The sequence below is a fragment of the Cynoglossus semilaevis genome, chromosome 4, assembly GCF_000523025.1.
Source record: "Cynoglossus semilaevis isolate Cse_v1.0 chromosome 4, Cse_v1.0, whole genome shotgun sequence".
Taxonomy (NCBI): domain Eukaryota; kingdom Metazoa; phylum Chordata; class Actinopteri; order Pleuronectiformes; family Cynoglossidae; genus Cynoglossus; species Cynoglossus semilaevis.
The window spans coordinates 3,834,202-3,852,566 of NC_024310.1; the positions used below are offsets into that span (position 1 = coordinate 3,834,202).

Sequence of the window (18,365 nt, forward strand, 5' to 3'; positions counted from 1 at the left end):
ATCAACCACAGAAACTTGCCACAAATCCAAACAACGTTTCAGGGATGTGATACGATGTCTGTTGTGTATGTGTCGTCTTCCAAGTACGCAGATCTTTGGTGGCACACTGCCTGGTTCTGACCGGGATCTGTGTGTGTATGGGAATGGAAACTTCCTGGAAGGAGCGTGTTGGGTGGCATGGTGCGTGAGTGAATTTTGGGTGTCACTATTTGTTTTGAGTGTTGGGCTGACTGTCCTGTCTCACAGCTGATGGATGCTCTTCAGGCTGGAAACATGTGGTACAGACCTACAGCGAGTTCTTTTACTTGGTCTCAGACCACTTTAATTACATTTCACAGAACACACAGTCGATTTACATATCGTACTGTGTATTCTGTTTAAAAATACACAGGTGGTATTTTATTTTAAGATAGTGAAACAACTGTCCTATTTATTTTGTAAAAAAAAAAAATTATTGTATAATTACAAAAAATATTACCCATAACCTTTGCTTAATCTTTCCAAAATACAGTATTCTCTGCATTTATTTGTCTTTGTTTTATCGCTACCTACCTACGGTGCATCTTTATTTTTTATCTCTCCTTCAAGGCAAAGCGTTCCCTTTGGTTTTTCTTAAAACAGCAGGCATCTGGATTCCCAGGGATACTCCTCATACTCTTCAAATGTTTGCTCTCAATATTTTTATTAAATTTATTATTATTATTATTGCCAGCATCACCAGTCTGCTGGTGTTTATGGCGAAAGTGTCGCTGCGGTCACATTTAATTAGGGTTTTGAGGGTTTTGTGTCTGTTTGCACAACAGTAACTGCAGTTTGTGGGTTCAAACAAATATTGTAGAAGTGGGTGTGTTTTCTGTGAGTCCACTGCACTGTGTGTGTGTGCGTTGCCAGATGATGCACGAGTGACCTGAAATGCTCTGCTGTAATATGCAGTGGAATGCAGGGAGATTGTAAAAAGACACAGAGAGGATCAGTAGATACAAATAACAGAGATAAAAGAACAAAGGTAATAACAGCAGGTCTGGTACTGAGCGGAGGAAGACCTGCTGTGTTGTCCAGCCTTTTACTGGAACAATAATAATAAAAGATTAGTGAATGATATTATATTTGTCATTAATAATATTTTCCCGATGCTTTAAAATCACCTGTTGGTGGTCAATTTAACTAAATTTAAATTTATTTGATGAAAAACTGCCAAACACCAACAGCCAATATGTCAGATTACACATCAGGGTTTCAACCTAGTCACCACAGCATATAGTGTAAAACAAGACTGTTTAATTTAAATCCGCGATTATCCTTGAATATAGTTTAAGCTACAAAGACATTTTGTGAGAGAGAAATGGCTAACTTAAAAAAAGGGTCTGTTTGTCCAAGGTTCCGTGAAACAGAACAAAGTCAATTAAATGTTCAAAAGCAGCAACACTGGGAGACTTTTTCTAACCGTCTCTATAATTTAATAAAGTGAAGCAGGAAGAGGACTGGTGTGAGAAGGAAAGGAGGTGGGATACAGTTGCACAACATATTTACAGTAAAGTGACCTCAGATGCTTTAAATGGCTTCAAGCCAGGAAAAAAATAAAATAAAAAAATCAGTCAATTTCACTGTGGCCTTGGGTTAAAAAACTTTAAGTCACTTAAAGATTTCACTGTAAAGATACCTTTGTTCCCTCGGTCATCACCCCAGGAGTTTTCCACCCTCCACTTCTTGTAGCCTTCCTTCTCTTCCTAAAAATGAACCAGACACAGATGATGGAATAAAGAAAAGGAAGTGACAACATAAGGGTCCTGAGAGCTGAAATTACTCAGAAGAGAAATTGACAGACAAAGAACAGCTGACTGAGGCAGTTCAAATTTGAAACCAAGCTTGTGATCCCACCGTTTCTGTGACAGCGGTGAGAACCATAGCATGGGTCATCAGTGAATCTCCAAAAATTAGTCGCTCTGCTTTGGAGAGGTTCTTCAATGAAACACCAAACACCAGCTCATGGTTGAACCTGGAATTAAACAAACATCAAAACAAAATTAACAAACCACCAGATGTGTCTCAGCTGAGAATATTTTAAACACAGCCTGATATTTTGTGATTCATATTAAAGTGGGTTGACTGAAATAACCAAGAAAAGCCAAAAACTTCAGCCTTATTTAAATGTTTATATACGGACAAATAAGGTGCGCAGACATTGTTTAATACCTCTTTAACAAATCAGAAAATCACACCCATTAAAGAAATATGGTAACAATTAAAGAACCATGAGGACAACAACATAAACCGTATCCCTGTTTAAATTTATACTCACGCGTTCATGTCGTTAATGCCCAGCTTGCTGTGGAAATGTTTCCCGACATCACACCCGAACCATACAGCCTAGGAAAAAGAAGCTGAATTTTAAATCTATATAAGAATTCACATGTTCACTTCCTACGGACCTACAGTTCATTAGTGTTTTTATCCTGACCTCTCCGTCCTTGATGGACTCTGCTGCTGCCTTTTTAAGCAGATGGATGGGTTGGTTGTTGTACAAGGTGCGTCGACCGTTGAGCATGTTACCCAGAAACTCGACGCTGTACAGCTTACCAAAAGGGTTCTGGGGTCGAGGGTCATTTACAAGGCAGACCTAAAGACATGGAGCAACAAGTCAGTTTGACACATAACTGATCAGAGTTTACATTAGCTTTGATTTGAACCTTCAGAGAACTATATTGTACTCTGAGCGTTGGTTTACACCATTTTTGCACACACTAAAGACCAAACTGCACACGTACCTTGTCTTCAATGTTGTACAAAGGTTTGACATGTTCCTTATAAAATTCCTGGGGAGTTAGAGGTCCGATACTATGAAAGTTCTTGTCCTTGTCTCTGAACTCCCAGCAGATGGTTTCAGGAGGGCTGCCGAGGCAAATGTTGGCCACTCGGAACACCTGTGACACCAGACACAGTCAGAACAGTCCTGGTTTTTACAAAACTCCATTGAACTGCATGTCATTCACAGGTGATGCATTACCAACATGTTCTTGGCTGAGTTTGATTTATGGTTCAGTGTCATGTGAAGTAATGCTTAAAGATTGCTTTACTCACACGGGCCGTAGGAGGCTTCAGAAACATTTGTAAATCAGTTTTACACTCATTTTAGAGATGTGTCCTGTCCAACTCCCCAAGAAAAACTCATCCAACTCCCCTATCATTTGGTCTCTACAATACGTTCCTGCCATTGCTCTTCTGAAATATGCCTCAGTTTCCTCGTCTGCTGCCCACACCCTAACTTCTCCCCATGGTCCTTCCTGCAGGGCTGAAGCTCAGACGGAGTTCCTGTGGGCTAAACTGAGATATTGGGATAGGGCTATCTGTTAACCTTGGCTTTTTAAACTGCTGTGTTGTCATCTCAGGAATTTCCCCATTATTATTTACATCTCGTGTCCTCTGTTTCCATCCCCTGAAACAGCAGGAGTTTTTCTTATACCATATAGCCGAGGAGACATTGAAACCCAGACATGACACTGTCAATCCAAATTTTAGTCTGCAGTGGTCACAGTTGCAATAGTAGCTATTAGTTGCACTGATAGCAGTGGATATCACTAGTGGATTTTAAAGTTCTTCATCAAGTTTTTTTTTATTAATGTCCTGAAAATGCACCTTTTCAGAGCTGGACGCAGAGCTCATGGGGTAGGGATTATTTTTGCAGGATGTGCTCCTGCAAAAAGATGACATTCCTCCTTTTGACTTTGTGGACGGTGAGGCCACTGCCCTCAACTCACACAAACTCCGGCACATGCTCACATCAAAATGCATAAATTCAAGGCTGACTTATCCAAACAAACTCTCCCTTCTTCATCACACAAATGCCTAGAAGTCCCCAGGGTACAGACTTACACAAAAATACACACGAGCTAAGTCAACATCTTCTCAACCAGCATGTTTTTTTTTTTTTTTTACTTACTACACCGCTGAGACTGCCCTAAATTTATAACAGCATGCCAAGGTGTCTATACTCTGGTCGGGTGTACAGAATGTTTGCCTAGATGCCCTCAGAACCTTTTGTAGACTGCTCTTTTCTACATCTCCATCCTCACTACTTTCTCCTTCATACAGTTTTTGATACTTTTTTTTATAAAAATAAATAAATAAATAAAACTGGTGTCCATCCACTCTGGTAACTAAAATCCTCACGTTCACATCTAAATGTCTCCTTTTAGAAGTCCATGTGATTTTCTCTGTTACTGCCAGCTCGGCCAAATGCTCGCCTACCTTCCTAAAGCATGGTAAATTAAATAGGTGTGAGGGAAAGGCTGGGTGAGAGAGGGAAGGCAGTCAGAGAATAAACAGTGAGAGTGACAGCTGAGCAGGATGGACACTGAAACACCTGCTGCTTCACTGACAGATTAACCTAAGGGGGAGGGAAGGAGGGAGGAGGTGGAGAGAGAACAGGAGAGGTGAGAGAGGTTTACAGACGTTGCATTTATGTGGAGCACTCAAAACTGAAACTTTTGCTCACAAACTGGTTTTGGTCTCTTTTGACTAAACTCTGGGTGTGATCCCAGGCCTCGTGGTTGTAGGACTGTTCAATCTCTTGCAATAGCCAGACTGCGGTTTGTTGAAGGTTCAATAATTCGTGCTCCTGGGTGCAGCCCACTGCTACCGTTTCATCAAAAGGTGGAATGCAGGAGAACAGTTTCCATGTTCGTAGGTATTCTAATACAATACTGTCTTAAATGTCTACTTTGGATGCTTGAGCAGTACATGATGGTTTACTGCAGGGGTCATCGACCATTTCTGCCAGAGGGCCAGAATGTTTCTGGGCTTGGGGCCAGACACCCAAGTCAAATGAAATAAAAATCACATTTTTGTCTAACATTATTATTTGATGTTTATTTTAGAATCCAGATGTGGGTCAGATGTAGTCCACCAAACCCTGCCATCTACTCACTCAATCTAAATTACATTTATTAAGCTAGACTGAGACTGACTTACAACTAAGTCAAAAGACTAAATCAAGATTAACTGCCAGAATAAGCACTGGTGTGTGTGCTTAGATAGCCGTCAATCATGCGTGTGACCAAACACGTCCATGTCCAAGAGGAGGAGCACTAAGCATCAGACGTAACATGAAAGGGAAACCTAAGCTTTGAAACTAATCCTCTCTGCCTCCATGAAATGGTGCATGGACTTCATCTTCTCTCATCTACTTATTCTGACCAAAGGTGCAGGTTAGAGTCTGTTTTTTTTTGTTTGTTTTTTAAATCTTGCCAAGACAGGAAGATATATTTGGTTCAGACAGACAAATGTGCTTTTGTAGAAGATAAAAAGAAAAGGTCATGAGAAGCAAAGCAATTCTTGGAAAATTAATTAGTTCTTTAAAAACGCAGTAGGGTTTTAGAAGACAGGTTGATCTCAGTTGTCTGTTGTTGTCAGATACATGAGGCTATCCCCACAGAGACATCTGTCATTAGGTGTTATTCCTGTGACTCAGACAAAGCTCAATTTATAATGAATACAATTTTGATCATGTCAAAAAAAACAACTATATTTTAAAAAAACAGGTATTTCCATGGTCACACAGCATGTAGACCAATGCATTCAAAGCCAAAACAGCGGCTCCGACCTCTTTGAATCTCCGTCACTGTATGCAGGACAGAGTGGTGTTCCATAAAGCACACCACTTCCCAGGTGGACAAACAGACACAAATGTCTGCCTCCCGCTCGGCTGTACAATTTGATGGGAGCCATCTTTGATGTTGCACAACAAATGTTTATGTGCAACAGTGTGTGGTACAAGCTGAGCATTCATACATGCAACTGTTCAAATAAGCATCTGGCCAGGAGCACAATAACAACAGTTGACAACAAGGGCTGCTTAACCAAGCCTCTGAACTGTGTGCAGTGGTCACAATAGGAAGCTGATTGACTGAGTGGCCTGTCAAACACCTCACTCACACAAACACGACACAGGGGAGAAAAATACTAGTGCACATACGCAGCAACACAGGTAATATCTATAGAGCATTATTCATTAATGTAAAATGTGTATTTACAATTAAAAGAATGGATTTTGAAAGTCTGTATGAATCTGTATTTTCTGATCTGCTTTATGACTAGTGCACTGTCATCCCCTGTTTTTATGCAGAGCTCTGACATTTTTCAGGCCCCAAAACTAAAGGAGAGATTGAGCATTGAGCCCCACTTGTGTTTCATAATAACCTAGATCTAGTGCCATGTACTAACATATCTTATTTTTATGCTTAACTGTGATTTAAATGATTGTGAGATTGGCTGACACCGAGGCTTGGATTATCAAATGGCACCCTCTTCTGGTAACACGAAAGTGGTGCACACGATTCACGTTCCTAAAATAACGGTGAAAACGTTTGATTTTCTATGAATAGAATAATAATGCCGTATTATTTTAACTTGAATTACGTTTCTACGTACATTATCGTCAGTCTTTAAAAACTGAAGAAAACAATAAAAGGAAAAGGAATTACGGTATTATTAAATTATTACCTCCAAACCCTGACTGCAGGGACATTTCTTAAAGTAATATATCATGTTTTTAATTTAAAAAAAAGTTTTTTTTTAAATGGCTCTCTTAAATATATCATGTTTTTAATTTAAAAAAATTTTTTTTTAAAATGGCTCTTAATGTTGGAGAAAGATTTTTTCTATTTCTCACCTCCTCAATCATTGTGTCCATAGCCTCCGACAGTTCAGCCTTCGTGGCTTCACTTTCCACCATATTCCTCAGTTTAAGACAGTATTCTCTCAGCTGAAACATGCAGCAAGATTAAAAAAACAACAAAAGACACACAGAGTTAGTACTAACCAAAATCATGTCAAATAAACAGATTATTTGACTGCAACAGCGGGATGAGTATAACACACCTTATGGTTGAGGATGTCATTCATTCTACGCGAAGCCTCTGTGCTGTGTGACTCTGGAAAGCATTTCTTTGGAATAACACCATACTTTTCTAAAAGGGTGACAAGACAGAACAGTTTTAATTGATCAGATAAAATATTTATTTATTTTCAAACACTACTAAATTGTTGATAAAATGCTAGAACAGACTAACCAATGAGGTTAACCAGCATGTCCCACTGTCCTCCATCATTGGTGGGATTGGAAAGAAGGAACTGGACCAACCGTCCGTCCACTGGCTCCTTCTTCTGTGCAGTCTCCACACAAGCTTGAAGATAGTAGTAACAACGCTCAATCTGTTGAAAAGATCAGGGATCAATACGGGTCAAGGTGGCTTTCTGAAAAAAATAATTATCTGTTATAACTTTTCGATCCAAATACAAAGTATGAAGATGGTGTATTAATTATTCCACAGATTTTAAATAACAATTCCATCACTATTGTTTACACTTGTTACCGAGGCTTAGAATGACAGTTTAAGGCCCAAGAGAGAAAACATGAGGAGATAAACACTGGTTTTTATGTTCTGTCATATTGACCTAAAAAAGCACTGACCAAGTAGAAAAAGGCAACAGGTGCAAAAACAAACTGACTAATTTTTCAATGTCTTTACCTTGTCCCAGAAAAAAAGGTAGGACTGACTGAACTCAAACTCCTCTATGTTGAATTTCTTCATGAAGGGAAGTCGCATGACATTCAAACATGAGAAAATCCAACATCTCCCTGTATGGAAAAACATTCAAAATGTTTTTTTGTTTTATTTTTTTGTATTTTACATCCTGGCATAAAATTGGCATATTTTTACAGTACCACAAGGCAAATACCTGAGTTTTTCTGGTTGGTGATGGGCTTGCCCTCTGTGGGAATAGAGTGCTGGAAGACGTGCACAGTGTCCTGTACAGTCTGTCGTTGCAGACAAACCTCCAATGGGTCGATGCATGTCGACACGTTCTGTGCCAGCAGGTAGCGTGGCTCGGCCTGCAGCCGTTTGGTGAAGTTTGCAACCTTCTCTGGACTCAAACCTGAAGAACGAGGAAGATAAGGAAGAGAACAAGGACATTTAATACAAAGGTACAACAGAAGGAAGGCTGAAGAAAAATAAAAGCAGTATATAAACTTGTATATATAACAAATTGTGGCGTTCATACTGTAGCTCCACAGTCGAGAAACACTCTATACGCCAGGGGAAGAATTTCCATTTGCCTCAATTCCCACAACACATATGTGCACTTTAGACATACAAACATTCTCCCACTTAAGGCATATGTTCCTGGGTAAGCAGCTGCATACTCATGATATGCAACAATAATGCTTGGAAATGACTGGGAACTAGCATAACATCTCAATCTGAGTTCCAATAAGTTTGACAGAGTTCATTGGAAGTGAGAGAGACAGTAACAGCAAGCAGCAACTTAAGAAGGCTGAGTCCTTTCATAGTACAGTAAGTGGTGCTGGAGGACAGACAGCTGGTATCATTCATCCAACAGTATGTGACAGGAATGAAGTGCATAGCACAATGGAGACTTCTGGTTGTAGCAGGAGCTTCAATAATACAACAGCACTGATGTAAGGATGGCATTTGGAATAGAAACAAAAACGGAAATAATGGACTTCACAGCAATTAGACCCGTTTCCTCGTTCCCAAAGAGTGGGACATTGCCTAGTCACGCATGTAGTGTGGGGTTTGACCCCTTGTTCCCCAGGCTGAATTGTGTCATTTTCAATTGAAACAAAGCTGAAAAAACCAACAGCCACAGTGTCCAAATTCTTTATCTTACAAAAGGTTATTATGAGCAGACTCCAAACAAAGGGTAGCTTGGTGCTGTTATTATCTGAATTAAATAATGTATCTATTATCTCAAGTGTTTATTCTTGCATGGCCATATCTGAATGTAACTAAATGTGCAAAGTTAAGGAATGGCAAGCTGGTTATGATTATCTATTTTTCTATAGCACTATAATATACTTTAATGTATCTATTATCTCAAGTGTTTATAATCTATAATCTTAATACCTGGTACTTTACTTTAATGCTTTCAACACTGTAAAGTTCTCCATTGTGAGACGAATAAAGGATTTTTTAACTCTTAATTTTAATGCTAATATAGTCAGGTTGCATGGCATGAAGAAAAAGACTTGATAATAGACAAGTCTAAACAATGTTTTAGTTGTGGTTGATCTTCACTGAGAATACTAAGAATAAACTATAAGCAAAATAACCATCTTGTATATTTACACATCACTGGTTACACAAGTGGGTTTTTTTTGCTACTGGTGCCGAACAATACTTGGGATAGAGTCCATTGAACAGCTGACAAAATGCAAATGCTATAAGAAAAGAAGGAGCAATTTAAATACGGTTCATTCTGAAACCACTAAGCAAATCGGTTTAAACATTATAATACATCTACAACAACTTGTCCTCCACTTTAGCTTTCAAACCCACAGTGCCTTTAGTCTAATTATAGCAGATGTACACAAGTCTATGCACTGAAACATCTCCACTTACATTCAGTGTAAAGCAATAATCATCCTATTTAGTCTTGGATTTTTCTCACAGACTTTTATACTTCCTGTTTCAGGTATAAAACTGAATGTAAGTGAAGTCCATAATCTCCTGAAGCTAAAATATTTAAGATGATCTTGTGATTTTTTTATTATTAATACAATACTTCTAATAATAATACAAATACATCATTGAAGTAGCCATACTTCTGTGCACTGTAGAAAACAAGACTAGATTAGTTTTTCTGACATGCTTGTAACTATTGTTCCAAGGTCTATTTTAATAAAGAAAAATATTTATCTCAAACGGATCACGAATTTAAAAAAATATTTGCCTCATACATGGACTTAAAATTTCTCGTATTTTGGTTTTCAAGTAAAAGGCGCCGTGTGAAGTTTGATTTACATGAAAGTGGAAATGAAAGAATACGACAATCACTGTCAATTGCCTAGTCTGTCTGAGGTTACACTTGAACCAGATTTTGTTAAAGGGAAAAACGGTAACTTGTCTCGGGAAAAAATGTCTCAAACTCGTGCAAAACTCCATTTATAAGAATCCCCATCACTTCAATGAGTTTGACAGCTTCTTATTCATTCAACTAATTCCAGGCTAGCTCTGCTACAGGCGCTAACACTTACAGTTCCTGGAACAGAGAGTGGCATTTAAAAATGGCTTAACTGGATGACTAAGACAATATTGTGGTATATAGTTTGGGTAAAATTAATCTCCAACATCATATCGAAATAAACTAAGCTGGCGTACAGAGAAAACAAGAGCAAAGTCATGCTAGCAAACTGCTGTGCTAACCTGCTAATTTAGCCTTAGCTCCCTCGGCTGTCACCCTCTAGCGGTCAAACACACTCAAACGTCAAGTTACCGGCGACATAAAAATGTGACCCAAGTTGGTGAAAGCGTCTGTCTGCCTACCTTTTTCCATGTTTCCAAATAGTGTAAAGAATTATGGTTTTTTTTCTTTGAGAGTCACAGGCTCTTTGTTTATCTCATTCACTAACAGTCTGTGTGCACTGGGGGTGCCCTTTTTATTCACGCGTGGTCCGTTGGTGACGTAAGCGACTAGGCGGAGTTGGTAATCACGGTAAACCCCTTTTCCGTCCCTTAAAAAACCTATAGTATTAGTGAAAAATTCGTGTTAAAAAGGTACGTAAATCGACCTATAAAAAATTAAGTACCATTTTTAATAATTGGGATATATCTTGAGTAAATTCAATTCTATCCGAAAACTGTGAAGTGAAGTTTAAATATATCATTGTATCTTATTTGTATAAATAAGGCAGATTTTCCAAATAGACCATGTATCTTAAATCAGGGACATAATATAAAAAAGGGATTCATTTTTCGGGGTCCCTGAATAGATATTCGGGTTCAGGTAAGCATGTCAAAGTTTCAATAAAGGCCAAGTGTACGCGTGAGCGTGACAAGTGATAACAAATGCAATCACAGCTTTTAATTTCTGAAAAGCCATTTTGTGTGAAACCTAAGGAAGTATTAATAACTATAAATAACTATTCGTTATGGTGGCGTTTGGATAATATTATGTCTGTCAATTATACATATCTGAACAAAGAGCGCATACAAATAGTTTTGACAATCCGAGGTGTGATTGGTGCAGACTTTTAGCGTCAAAGGATTGATAGCACGGGAGACATTTCGCCAGACCACCACCGGCCAAATGATCCAATATTATTTTGCTGGTTCTGTGATGTGTTGTTATGTAGTGGAAAGTCGTTTCACCTTTAGTCTATTATTAACCTGTTTATATATATACTTTTTAAAATTTTTTATTTTAGTTGGAAAGAGTTTAGCGTCTAAAACAGATACTTAGTACCCCCAAAATTAAAGTTCTTCGGACATTTGGAGAAAAAACAAACAAACAGAAAACGTAATTACACTGTTGTCCCGTGTTTACCAGAGACTTATTTTGGAAATATTGTCAAATAGTATCACATTTTTATCAGAGAGTTAGATTGTTTGTATTTCTGTCTATTTTTAGTTTAGGTTTATAATGATAAACTATAAAATGTTTAATATATAGATTTTTCTAATTCTGACTTGCAGATCATTTTGTCACTTGCAGTGTTGGGAACCACAAAGTAGCATTACTCTAAAGAGCTAATTAGGCTACAGGAGACATTACACGGTCCAGCATATTTTCTAATGACTGATTCAAAATCACTGGCTGTGTTTCAGTTTGTGGCCAGCAGAGATCGCCTGGGCACTGTCTTCAGCTGCTGTCGGGTAGCGCGTTGAGTGGACGTGGGAACAGCATAGTACAGCCCGCTGTGATAACGTTAGCTGGGAGGAAGCACCCAGTCTGCGGCTTGTGTTCCCTGCGAGCCGAGAGCTGCTCCATTTGCTGTCCCGCAGAACAGTAAGTATTTGTTACAGTACTTGAATAGGAAAAGCACGTATTTGTAGGAAAATAGAACCAGACAGTATAGGCAGTGAGAAGGCGGACGGACTTGACTTGGTGGTTTTCATTGGATCTCTGCGGCTTACAGGGCTGGTCTACAGCAGAAAAATTAGGACAGAGAAACCCAGGCTGTTACTGGAGCCAATTAGGCTAGTTAGTTAGCTTCGCTGGGAATTCACATCCCATTCTACTGCTTGTGGTGTGTGGATCTCCTATTTTCTTACAATTTCAGAGGATCTAACACGCAGATATTATCACATTTGTTAGATAACGTTACCCTTACCTTCCAAACAGTAGCTCGGCTAGCTAATGTGGCTACACCTATCTTCGCCCTGTCAATGCTTTTTGTTTCTCTGTCTTCATGTTTAAAACAGGAGCCGGGCTGCTTTGTCTGCGCAGTGTGTGCTTACCAGGTGTTAGTTGTCAGCTTTCATTACAACACTGACGCACATACGCCTTTAAAAGAACCGTGGACACATGGGACACTTATTTATTTGTTCCCCAGCTTTGCATATGGGAGAGTCACATTGACACAATCCCTGTGCTGTCACCACGGCCCTGTTATTAACAATGACTGGGTGACTGCAGTAGAAATAACTGTGTAGAACAAAACCGTTTCTGCTTTTCTTCCCCGTGTCGTTGTTGTTATTATTAAGTTCTGAAATGTGTTCATTGATTATGACTGAGGGAGCAGCGCGTGTTGAACAGTGTGATGTGTCAGTGGGAGAAATCCATGTCCTGTGTCAGTGATGCTGCATGAAAGCAGGAAGCAGTTGTTTTCCAGGGTTCACAGACCTCTACTATTGCTGGTGATAGACATAATTTTTACTGCAAGGAGATTATGATAACAACTATGGAATGTTTGGATTATAATTATTACGTTTCTTGTGTTATAGTTGCATATTGAACATGAGCTGTGTAAGAATATCACTCAAACAAACACATTTTGTCCAATGTAAATACTGTAGATTATCAGTATAAGGACATAAAACCAGTGAATCTGATACAGTTACTGATGCATTTGAACATTGTTTGGGTGGTGTTTTCACAACATACATTAAAAACAGTATTCAAAAAACTGAAAAGGTTATTGTTATTTTTATTTTAAATTGTTTAATTTTATATACACTGTATTGATGCATGTTTTTCTGACCTTAAATGTTTTATAGAGCAAAATAAATCTTAAATATCTGACATAAATAAACAATTTTTCAAATATTTTCAAAGGTGTAAGGTACATTTTTAATCAGTTTCAAAATGTATATGTAAAATGTAATATATTTTATGCATATAAAAATGCACATGTTAGTGTGTCTGTTAGAGTCTGTGTCTGTAAGAATAAGTAAGAAGGAACCAAAAATAGCATTGCTGATGTAAAACAGGTAAAAATAGAGATACCTGTTGACTGATCATAATTGTGTCGTCCGTTCATTTTTCACCAGGGGTTTTCTCCCTGTTGGTAACTGACAAGCACTTTCCTGCTGTTCTGGACAACCAGCTCTGTAGGGTAAAATAAAGCCACGTTGGACAAAAACAACACTTTTTTTTGCACCATGTTCAATCTGATGAAAAAGGATAAGGAGAGAGAAGGGAGTAAAAAGGAGAAGAAGGACAAAAAGGAGAGGATGTCTGCAGCAGAGCTGCGCAGCCTGGAGGAGATGAGCATGCGACGAGGGTTCTTCAACCTGAAGAGGGAGGCCAAGCGTGAGTCCAAGAACAAACTGGAAATCTCTAACCCCATTCCCATCAAAGTGGCCAGCAGCAATGAGCTCACCCTCACTGATATTGAGTCAGATGGCCTGAGCAACCGGAGCAGCATGGTCCTGGATGACCAGCTAAGCACGGCCAGTTCTACTGACGATCTGAAAGGTGAAGGTGGAGGAGGTCTGGATGGGCATCGTGCTTCAGTACATGAGCGTGTGGCTCACTTTGGTGCACTAGCCAAGCAGAACTCCTCACAGGTGGGTCAGATGATGAAGCGTTTTTCCTTTTCTCAGAGGAGTAAAGAGGAGAGCCCTTCAGAGGGCTCCACTCCCTCAGGTCCAAACTCTGCTGCTCCATCTCCACACGTGGAGAGCAAAGTTTTCAACATGCTACGCAAACACAGTCTGAAGCAGAACCCAGGAGCACCAGCACCCAAAAAAGTTTGCATTCCTGATTTGGTTGACAAGAATTTCCCAGCAGAGCTGCAGCTGCCGGCGGTGGTGGCACCAAGTGCACCAGAAACACGTGCACTGGAGCTCCAGCGTCGTAACACCGGTGACTTTGGATTTTCTTTGCGTCGTACTACTATGTTGGACCGCAGTGTGGATGGAGGAGTGTACAGGCGTGTGGTTCACTTTGCAGAGCCTGGCGCCGGCACCAAAGACCTGGCACTGGGATTAGTGCCAGGTGACAGGCTGGTTGAGATCAACGGAAAGAACGTGGAGAACAAGAGTCGAGACGAGATAGTGGAGATGATCCGTCAGTCAGGAGACACGGTGAGGCTGAAGGTGCAGCCCATCCTGGAGCTGAGTGAGCTGAGCCGCTGCTGGCTGAGAAACACCGAGGGGCTGCGCAGGGAGGCCAGACAGGTAAACACAAAAACTTTGATGCAGAGATAAGTGTTCAAATTTATCGCAGGTTGGTACATTACTGAGAGATTGAGTGAGACTGAAACAAAAATTCGAGTCCAGTCAAATATGTGATAGCTACCTATATTCATTATGAAGACCTAAGGGGCTGAAATAATTATGTCACAATGCTGGTAATATTGTAGAATATTGATCTTGATGTTCTATTTTTTTCTTACAGTGACCAACATTGCTGCTGTGAATTGCACGCACATGACTAACCACCTTTGTTTCCAATGTATTTTGCTGCCTTTTCCTTGTGTTGACACCCCTATATTACTGTTTAGGATTTGGAAGGACGGCTCTAGTGGTTATGCTACCCCTCATAATGTTCTGCATGTATAATGCATAACCATTGCGTATTTAAATATTTCTGAGAACAAAAATTACACCTCCTCCCAGATGGTTCAGGTTTTCGAGACATGGGAGTCATGAATGTAGACTTTGACCACTATTTGGGCTGGACATTTCCTTTCTACATATAGGTTCTCTCTGTGAACCATGTCCTCTTCCAGCACTGACAACAACTGCCAACACTGAAGCCTACAGAGAAAGTAGTTCAAAAGTAGTCTTAGAAATACAGTACCAGTGTTGGTGGTCTCTGTGGACAAGTCATAATCCTGAATTATTAGTATTTGTTGTCCTGTGGATTAAACACAAGAGGACTGTAGCCTCCTGCCTTTCATATGAATGTTTCCATATTAAAACATGCTCAGTGTGTGAAATGAAACCAGTGCTAACTAATTTGGTTGAAGGATATATTGCCTTTTTTATTTGTCACTGTATGAAAATCTTAGAATCCCTTTTAGCTTTGGCAGTATTGATTAAAGCAAAGAAGGAATATCAATAAATGCACAGTTGTCGAATTACTCTTGAGACAATCATGGACCGTTTGAATATGTCATCACTCTTCATATGTTATGCATTAGCAGTAGCTCAGTGTACACTGGTGGTCTTAAAGTCTTGATCTTGGCCTGTTTGGCAGCATCAGTGGGTTTTCTTTGTTTGCCACTATTGGCCATGGTTCAGGGGTCCTTGTGACACAGCGAGGCTGAAAGGATCTCTCATCTCCCTCCTCCTCCTCCTCCTCCTCTTCCTCCTCCCCGCCACAATTGAATACATCTGCCTTGTGAGGCAGAGAGTGACTCTCCGGAGCCCCTATTGTCTTTTTCCTATCGTAGGACGGGAGCACTGACCGACTGTGGAAATGGTCCACAGTGACTGTTTTGTGGAAAAACACCCACTTGGCCTGTTCTCAAGCTGGTCCAGTTATTTTCAGTTACGCTAAAGCAGCTTTGTTGAATTGTTGGATCAAACGTATGCTATTATTTGCAAAGATTAAACTCTTGGTATAGATGTTTCGTTGTAGTGCTTAGTGTCTTAGATACCTCATGTGTCCTATTTTATGGATTCATAAGGAATAAATAAAGTATACCAATACTTTCCATTGGAGTATGTGGCAGTGACTGCAGTCAAAGTAAACACTTTCACTTAAAACAGCAAGTGTGAGGATGAACCTCAATCACTTTAAACTTACTGCAGTATTTTTTTTAATATATAATGCTTGCTACTAGACACCTGGCAGACACCTGGCACTGCTTTTTCTGACTCAGCTCAGCTTTGTTTGCCTTTAGGAGGGCAATGCAGGAGAAATCATCCATCACTTCTCATAAAAACGTCTGTGTTTATATTTAACCTTTCTCCTGGCTTTGGATTTTGCACTACCTCTCGACTAAAGGCATTGTGAACTTGACATGTTATTTGTCTGCCATTGGCCCAAATACCTTTACATTAGCTTCATTTTTATTTTGTGAGCGGGGTAGCTTAAGCCCTAAGTCTGGGGCTGCAATCTTTTTTCTTGGAAGCAAAAAAATAAAATGGACTTTATGCTGTTTGAATGCCTAGTCATTTAGATACAAGCTGGAGGAGTAATGGCTGGAAGAGACGGTGGTGCAAGGAAATATAAATAACTTGATACCACATGGAGGACCTTGTGCATTGATTTTCAGACTGCATGCATCTTGTGGGTCATTCTATTGTGCATCTACTATGCAGTTTGTCTTTCTCTTTCTCTTATGTTTTTTCAGATATATGGTTTCTATAGCAGGGGGAGTGAAAACTGTCTGCAGCTGCAGTGGTTATTACCTGACACATGGCAGCCCCTGGTGTAAATTTACTGCCATACTGACAACTTAGTGTAAACTGCTACCTCTGCTTCACTTATGTGCTGCACTTCATAGCTTCTGTTTTGCACTGTACTCTTTCTTTTTAGGAGCTTTTCAGCTAGAAAATTACCTTCCAGGGCAAATGAGTCTTGAATCGAATTCCTCACCAGAACTGTGGGCCCTGGCCAGCTCACATACTGTCTGAAATGGTGTATGTGGTACCAGGGAAACACTGTTAACTACAGAGTTTATCACATTTTGCATAACCCTTAGTTTTCCCCTTTTCCCCTTGAAAATGGTTTTTATAATTAGGATCAATCCAGTATTTACTGACACATAAAAATAGTGAACTGAATTAGATTGCCAAACAAATAGATGTGAGGACACACACACACACACACCTGTCTCTTAACATTATACGTCTGTCTCTGCTCTGATTTGCGGGTGTATTAAACAGCAGGGCTGTCTCTGCCTCTTTGTCTGTTTTAACTGATTTCCCCATGCTTCATTGTTGGTTCAATTAAAGGTGACAAAATGGCCATTTATCAGCCCAGACTTTACAAAGTCTTGTCATCAGCTGAATTACATCATCCACCACTACAGCTATCCCTGAACAGTTCTAAGGAACACATCTATAAATGGATGGATTTATGTGTTTGTGTCTGAATTTGACTGAAATAAGAGACATGTTTGATACATGTCTGTGTGTTAGATTTTGTCCTTCATAGATATTTTAGCTTGCAAACTATAATGGGTTCAATTTCCATTTTGTCCTCATTCCCAGGACAAATTGTGTCAGGAGGGTATCTGGTGTCGGAATCGTTGTGACCCCTGGTGAAGAGATAAGCTCATAGTGATTCTTTGAAAAACTTTTAAGCAGTGGAAAAAGTTTTTTTTTTTATGTGACGGCACCTCATGATAGAGCATTCTAATGGCTCAGATTTTATGTGGAAAGCCCCTTTCTTTTCATGTTTTGTGTGTTACAAAAGCTCAATACATGGTCTACTAAATCAGTCATTGGTGAATTTGGTTTGGAAGAGTACGGGGAACTGGCATAAACAATCCTTGTGGTTGTCTATAGTAGAGACTTGAGCCAAAACATCTCCTCTAGTATCAGTGTGTTGGCCTCTTCTGTATAAATAAGCAATAAGATCCAGTGAACACACTGCAAGGACTTGTGTAAAGCATTGCCAGACAAGAGGAAGGTGTAAACTTTCAATACCAATAACATATCATTGTCTGTGGGTTTAGAATGTAAAGTATGAAAACACTTTATAGAGGGCCCAGTGTTTTTTAATCAATATTTTATTGCTAGTTTGACCTAAGTGTTTTAACCTGACCCTATTCAGCTTGACTTGACAACCCATATAGGGTCAACGAGAGATTAACACTGATTTAGAGTTGAATGGCCAAGGAAGTAAATGATGGGATCTCTCTCTTTGATTTGGGATAATGGCCAGGCTTAAACACATGTTTTATTATGGTCTGATGAGGTGCTGACATCGTGTGAGGACAAACAACATGGTCATCAACATGTCAGATCATGAATGACCGGCAGATTCTCCTCCAGATCAAGAGCCCTACACAGACCTCAGCCTCCTCCAATAAATCATGATAGCTGTCCTTTTGTAATGCAGTGTTTGTGTTTTAGGTTGCAGAGCTTTCCTAGCCTATGCAGCACTAAAGGTGCAGGAAGTGCACTCCAGTTACATGCTCTGTAAATCTTCACATGACGACA

The 18,365-nt window shown here is 39.7% G+C and overlaps 2 protein-coding genes across 2 annotated transcripts in view; one reads left to right on the forward strand and one right to left on the reverse strand.

Moving 5' to 3' along the window:
• blmh (bleomycin hydrolase) overlaps nucleotides 1-10,502 on the reverse strand; it is an 11,151-nt gene extending 649 nt beyond the window's left edge. Inside the window, exons 1-11 of the mRNA XM_008308665.3 lie at nucleotides 10,347-10,502; nucleotides 7,738-7,935; nucleotides 7,527-7,636; nucleotides 7,068-7,209; nucleotides 6,877-6,965; nucleotides 6,668-6,760; nucleotides 2,766-2,921; nucleotides 2,459-2,617; nucleotides 2,300-2,367; nucleotides 1,879-1,996; nucleotides 1,661-1,727 (exon numbers count right to left, since the gene is read on the reverse strand). Of these exons, the coding sequence (XP_008306887.2) occupies nucleotides 1,661-1,727; nucleotides 1,879-1,996; nucleotides 2,300-2,367; nucleotides 2,459-2,617; nucleotides 2,766-2,921; nucleotides 6,668-6,760; nucleotides 6,877-6,965; nucleotides 7,068-7,209; nucleotides 7,527-7,636; nucleotides 7,738-7,935; nucleotides 10,347-10,356 (1,210 nt within the window). The 5' untranslated portion in view covers nucleotides 10,357-10,502. The remainder of the gene's footprint in view (nucleotides 1-1,660; nucleotides 1,728-1,878; nucleotides 1,997-2,299; nucleotides 2,368-2,458; nucleotides 2,618-2,765; nucleotides 2,922-6,667; nucleotides 6,761-6,876; nucleotides 6,966-7,067; nucleotides 7,210-7,526; nucleotides 7,637-7,737; nucleotides 7,936-10,346) is intronic.
• A 1,107-nt stretch (nucleotides 10,503-11,609) lies between these two features.
• Nucleotides 11,610-18,365, forward strand: part of myo18ab (myosin XVIIIA b) — an 89,876-nt gene continuing 83,120 nt past the window's right edge. The window contains exons 1-2 of the mRNA XM_017031856.2: nucleotides 11,610-11,808; nucleotides 13,293-14,423. Of these exons, the coding sequence (XP_016887345.1) occupies nucleotides 13,404-14,423 (1,020 nt within the window). The 5' untranslated portion in view covers nucleotides 11,610-11,808; nucleotides 13,293-13,403. The remainder of the gene's footprint in view (nucleotides 11,809-13,292; nucleotides 14,424-18,365) is intronic.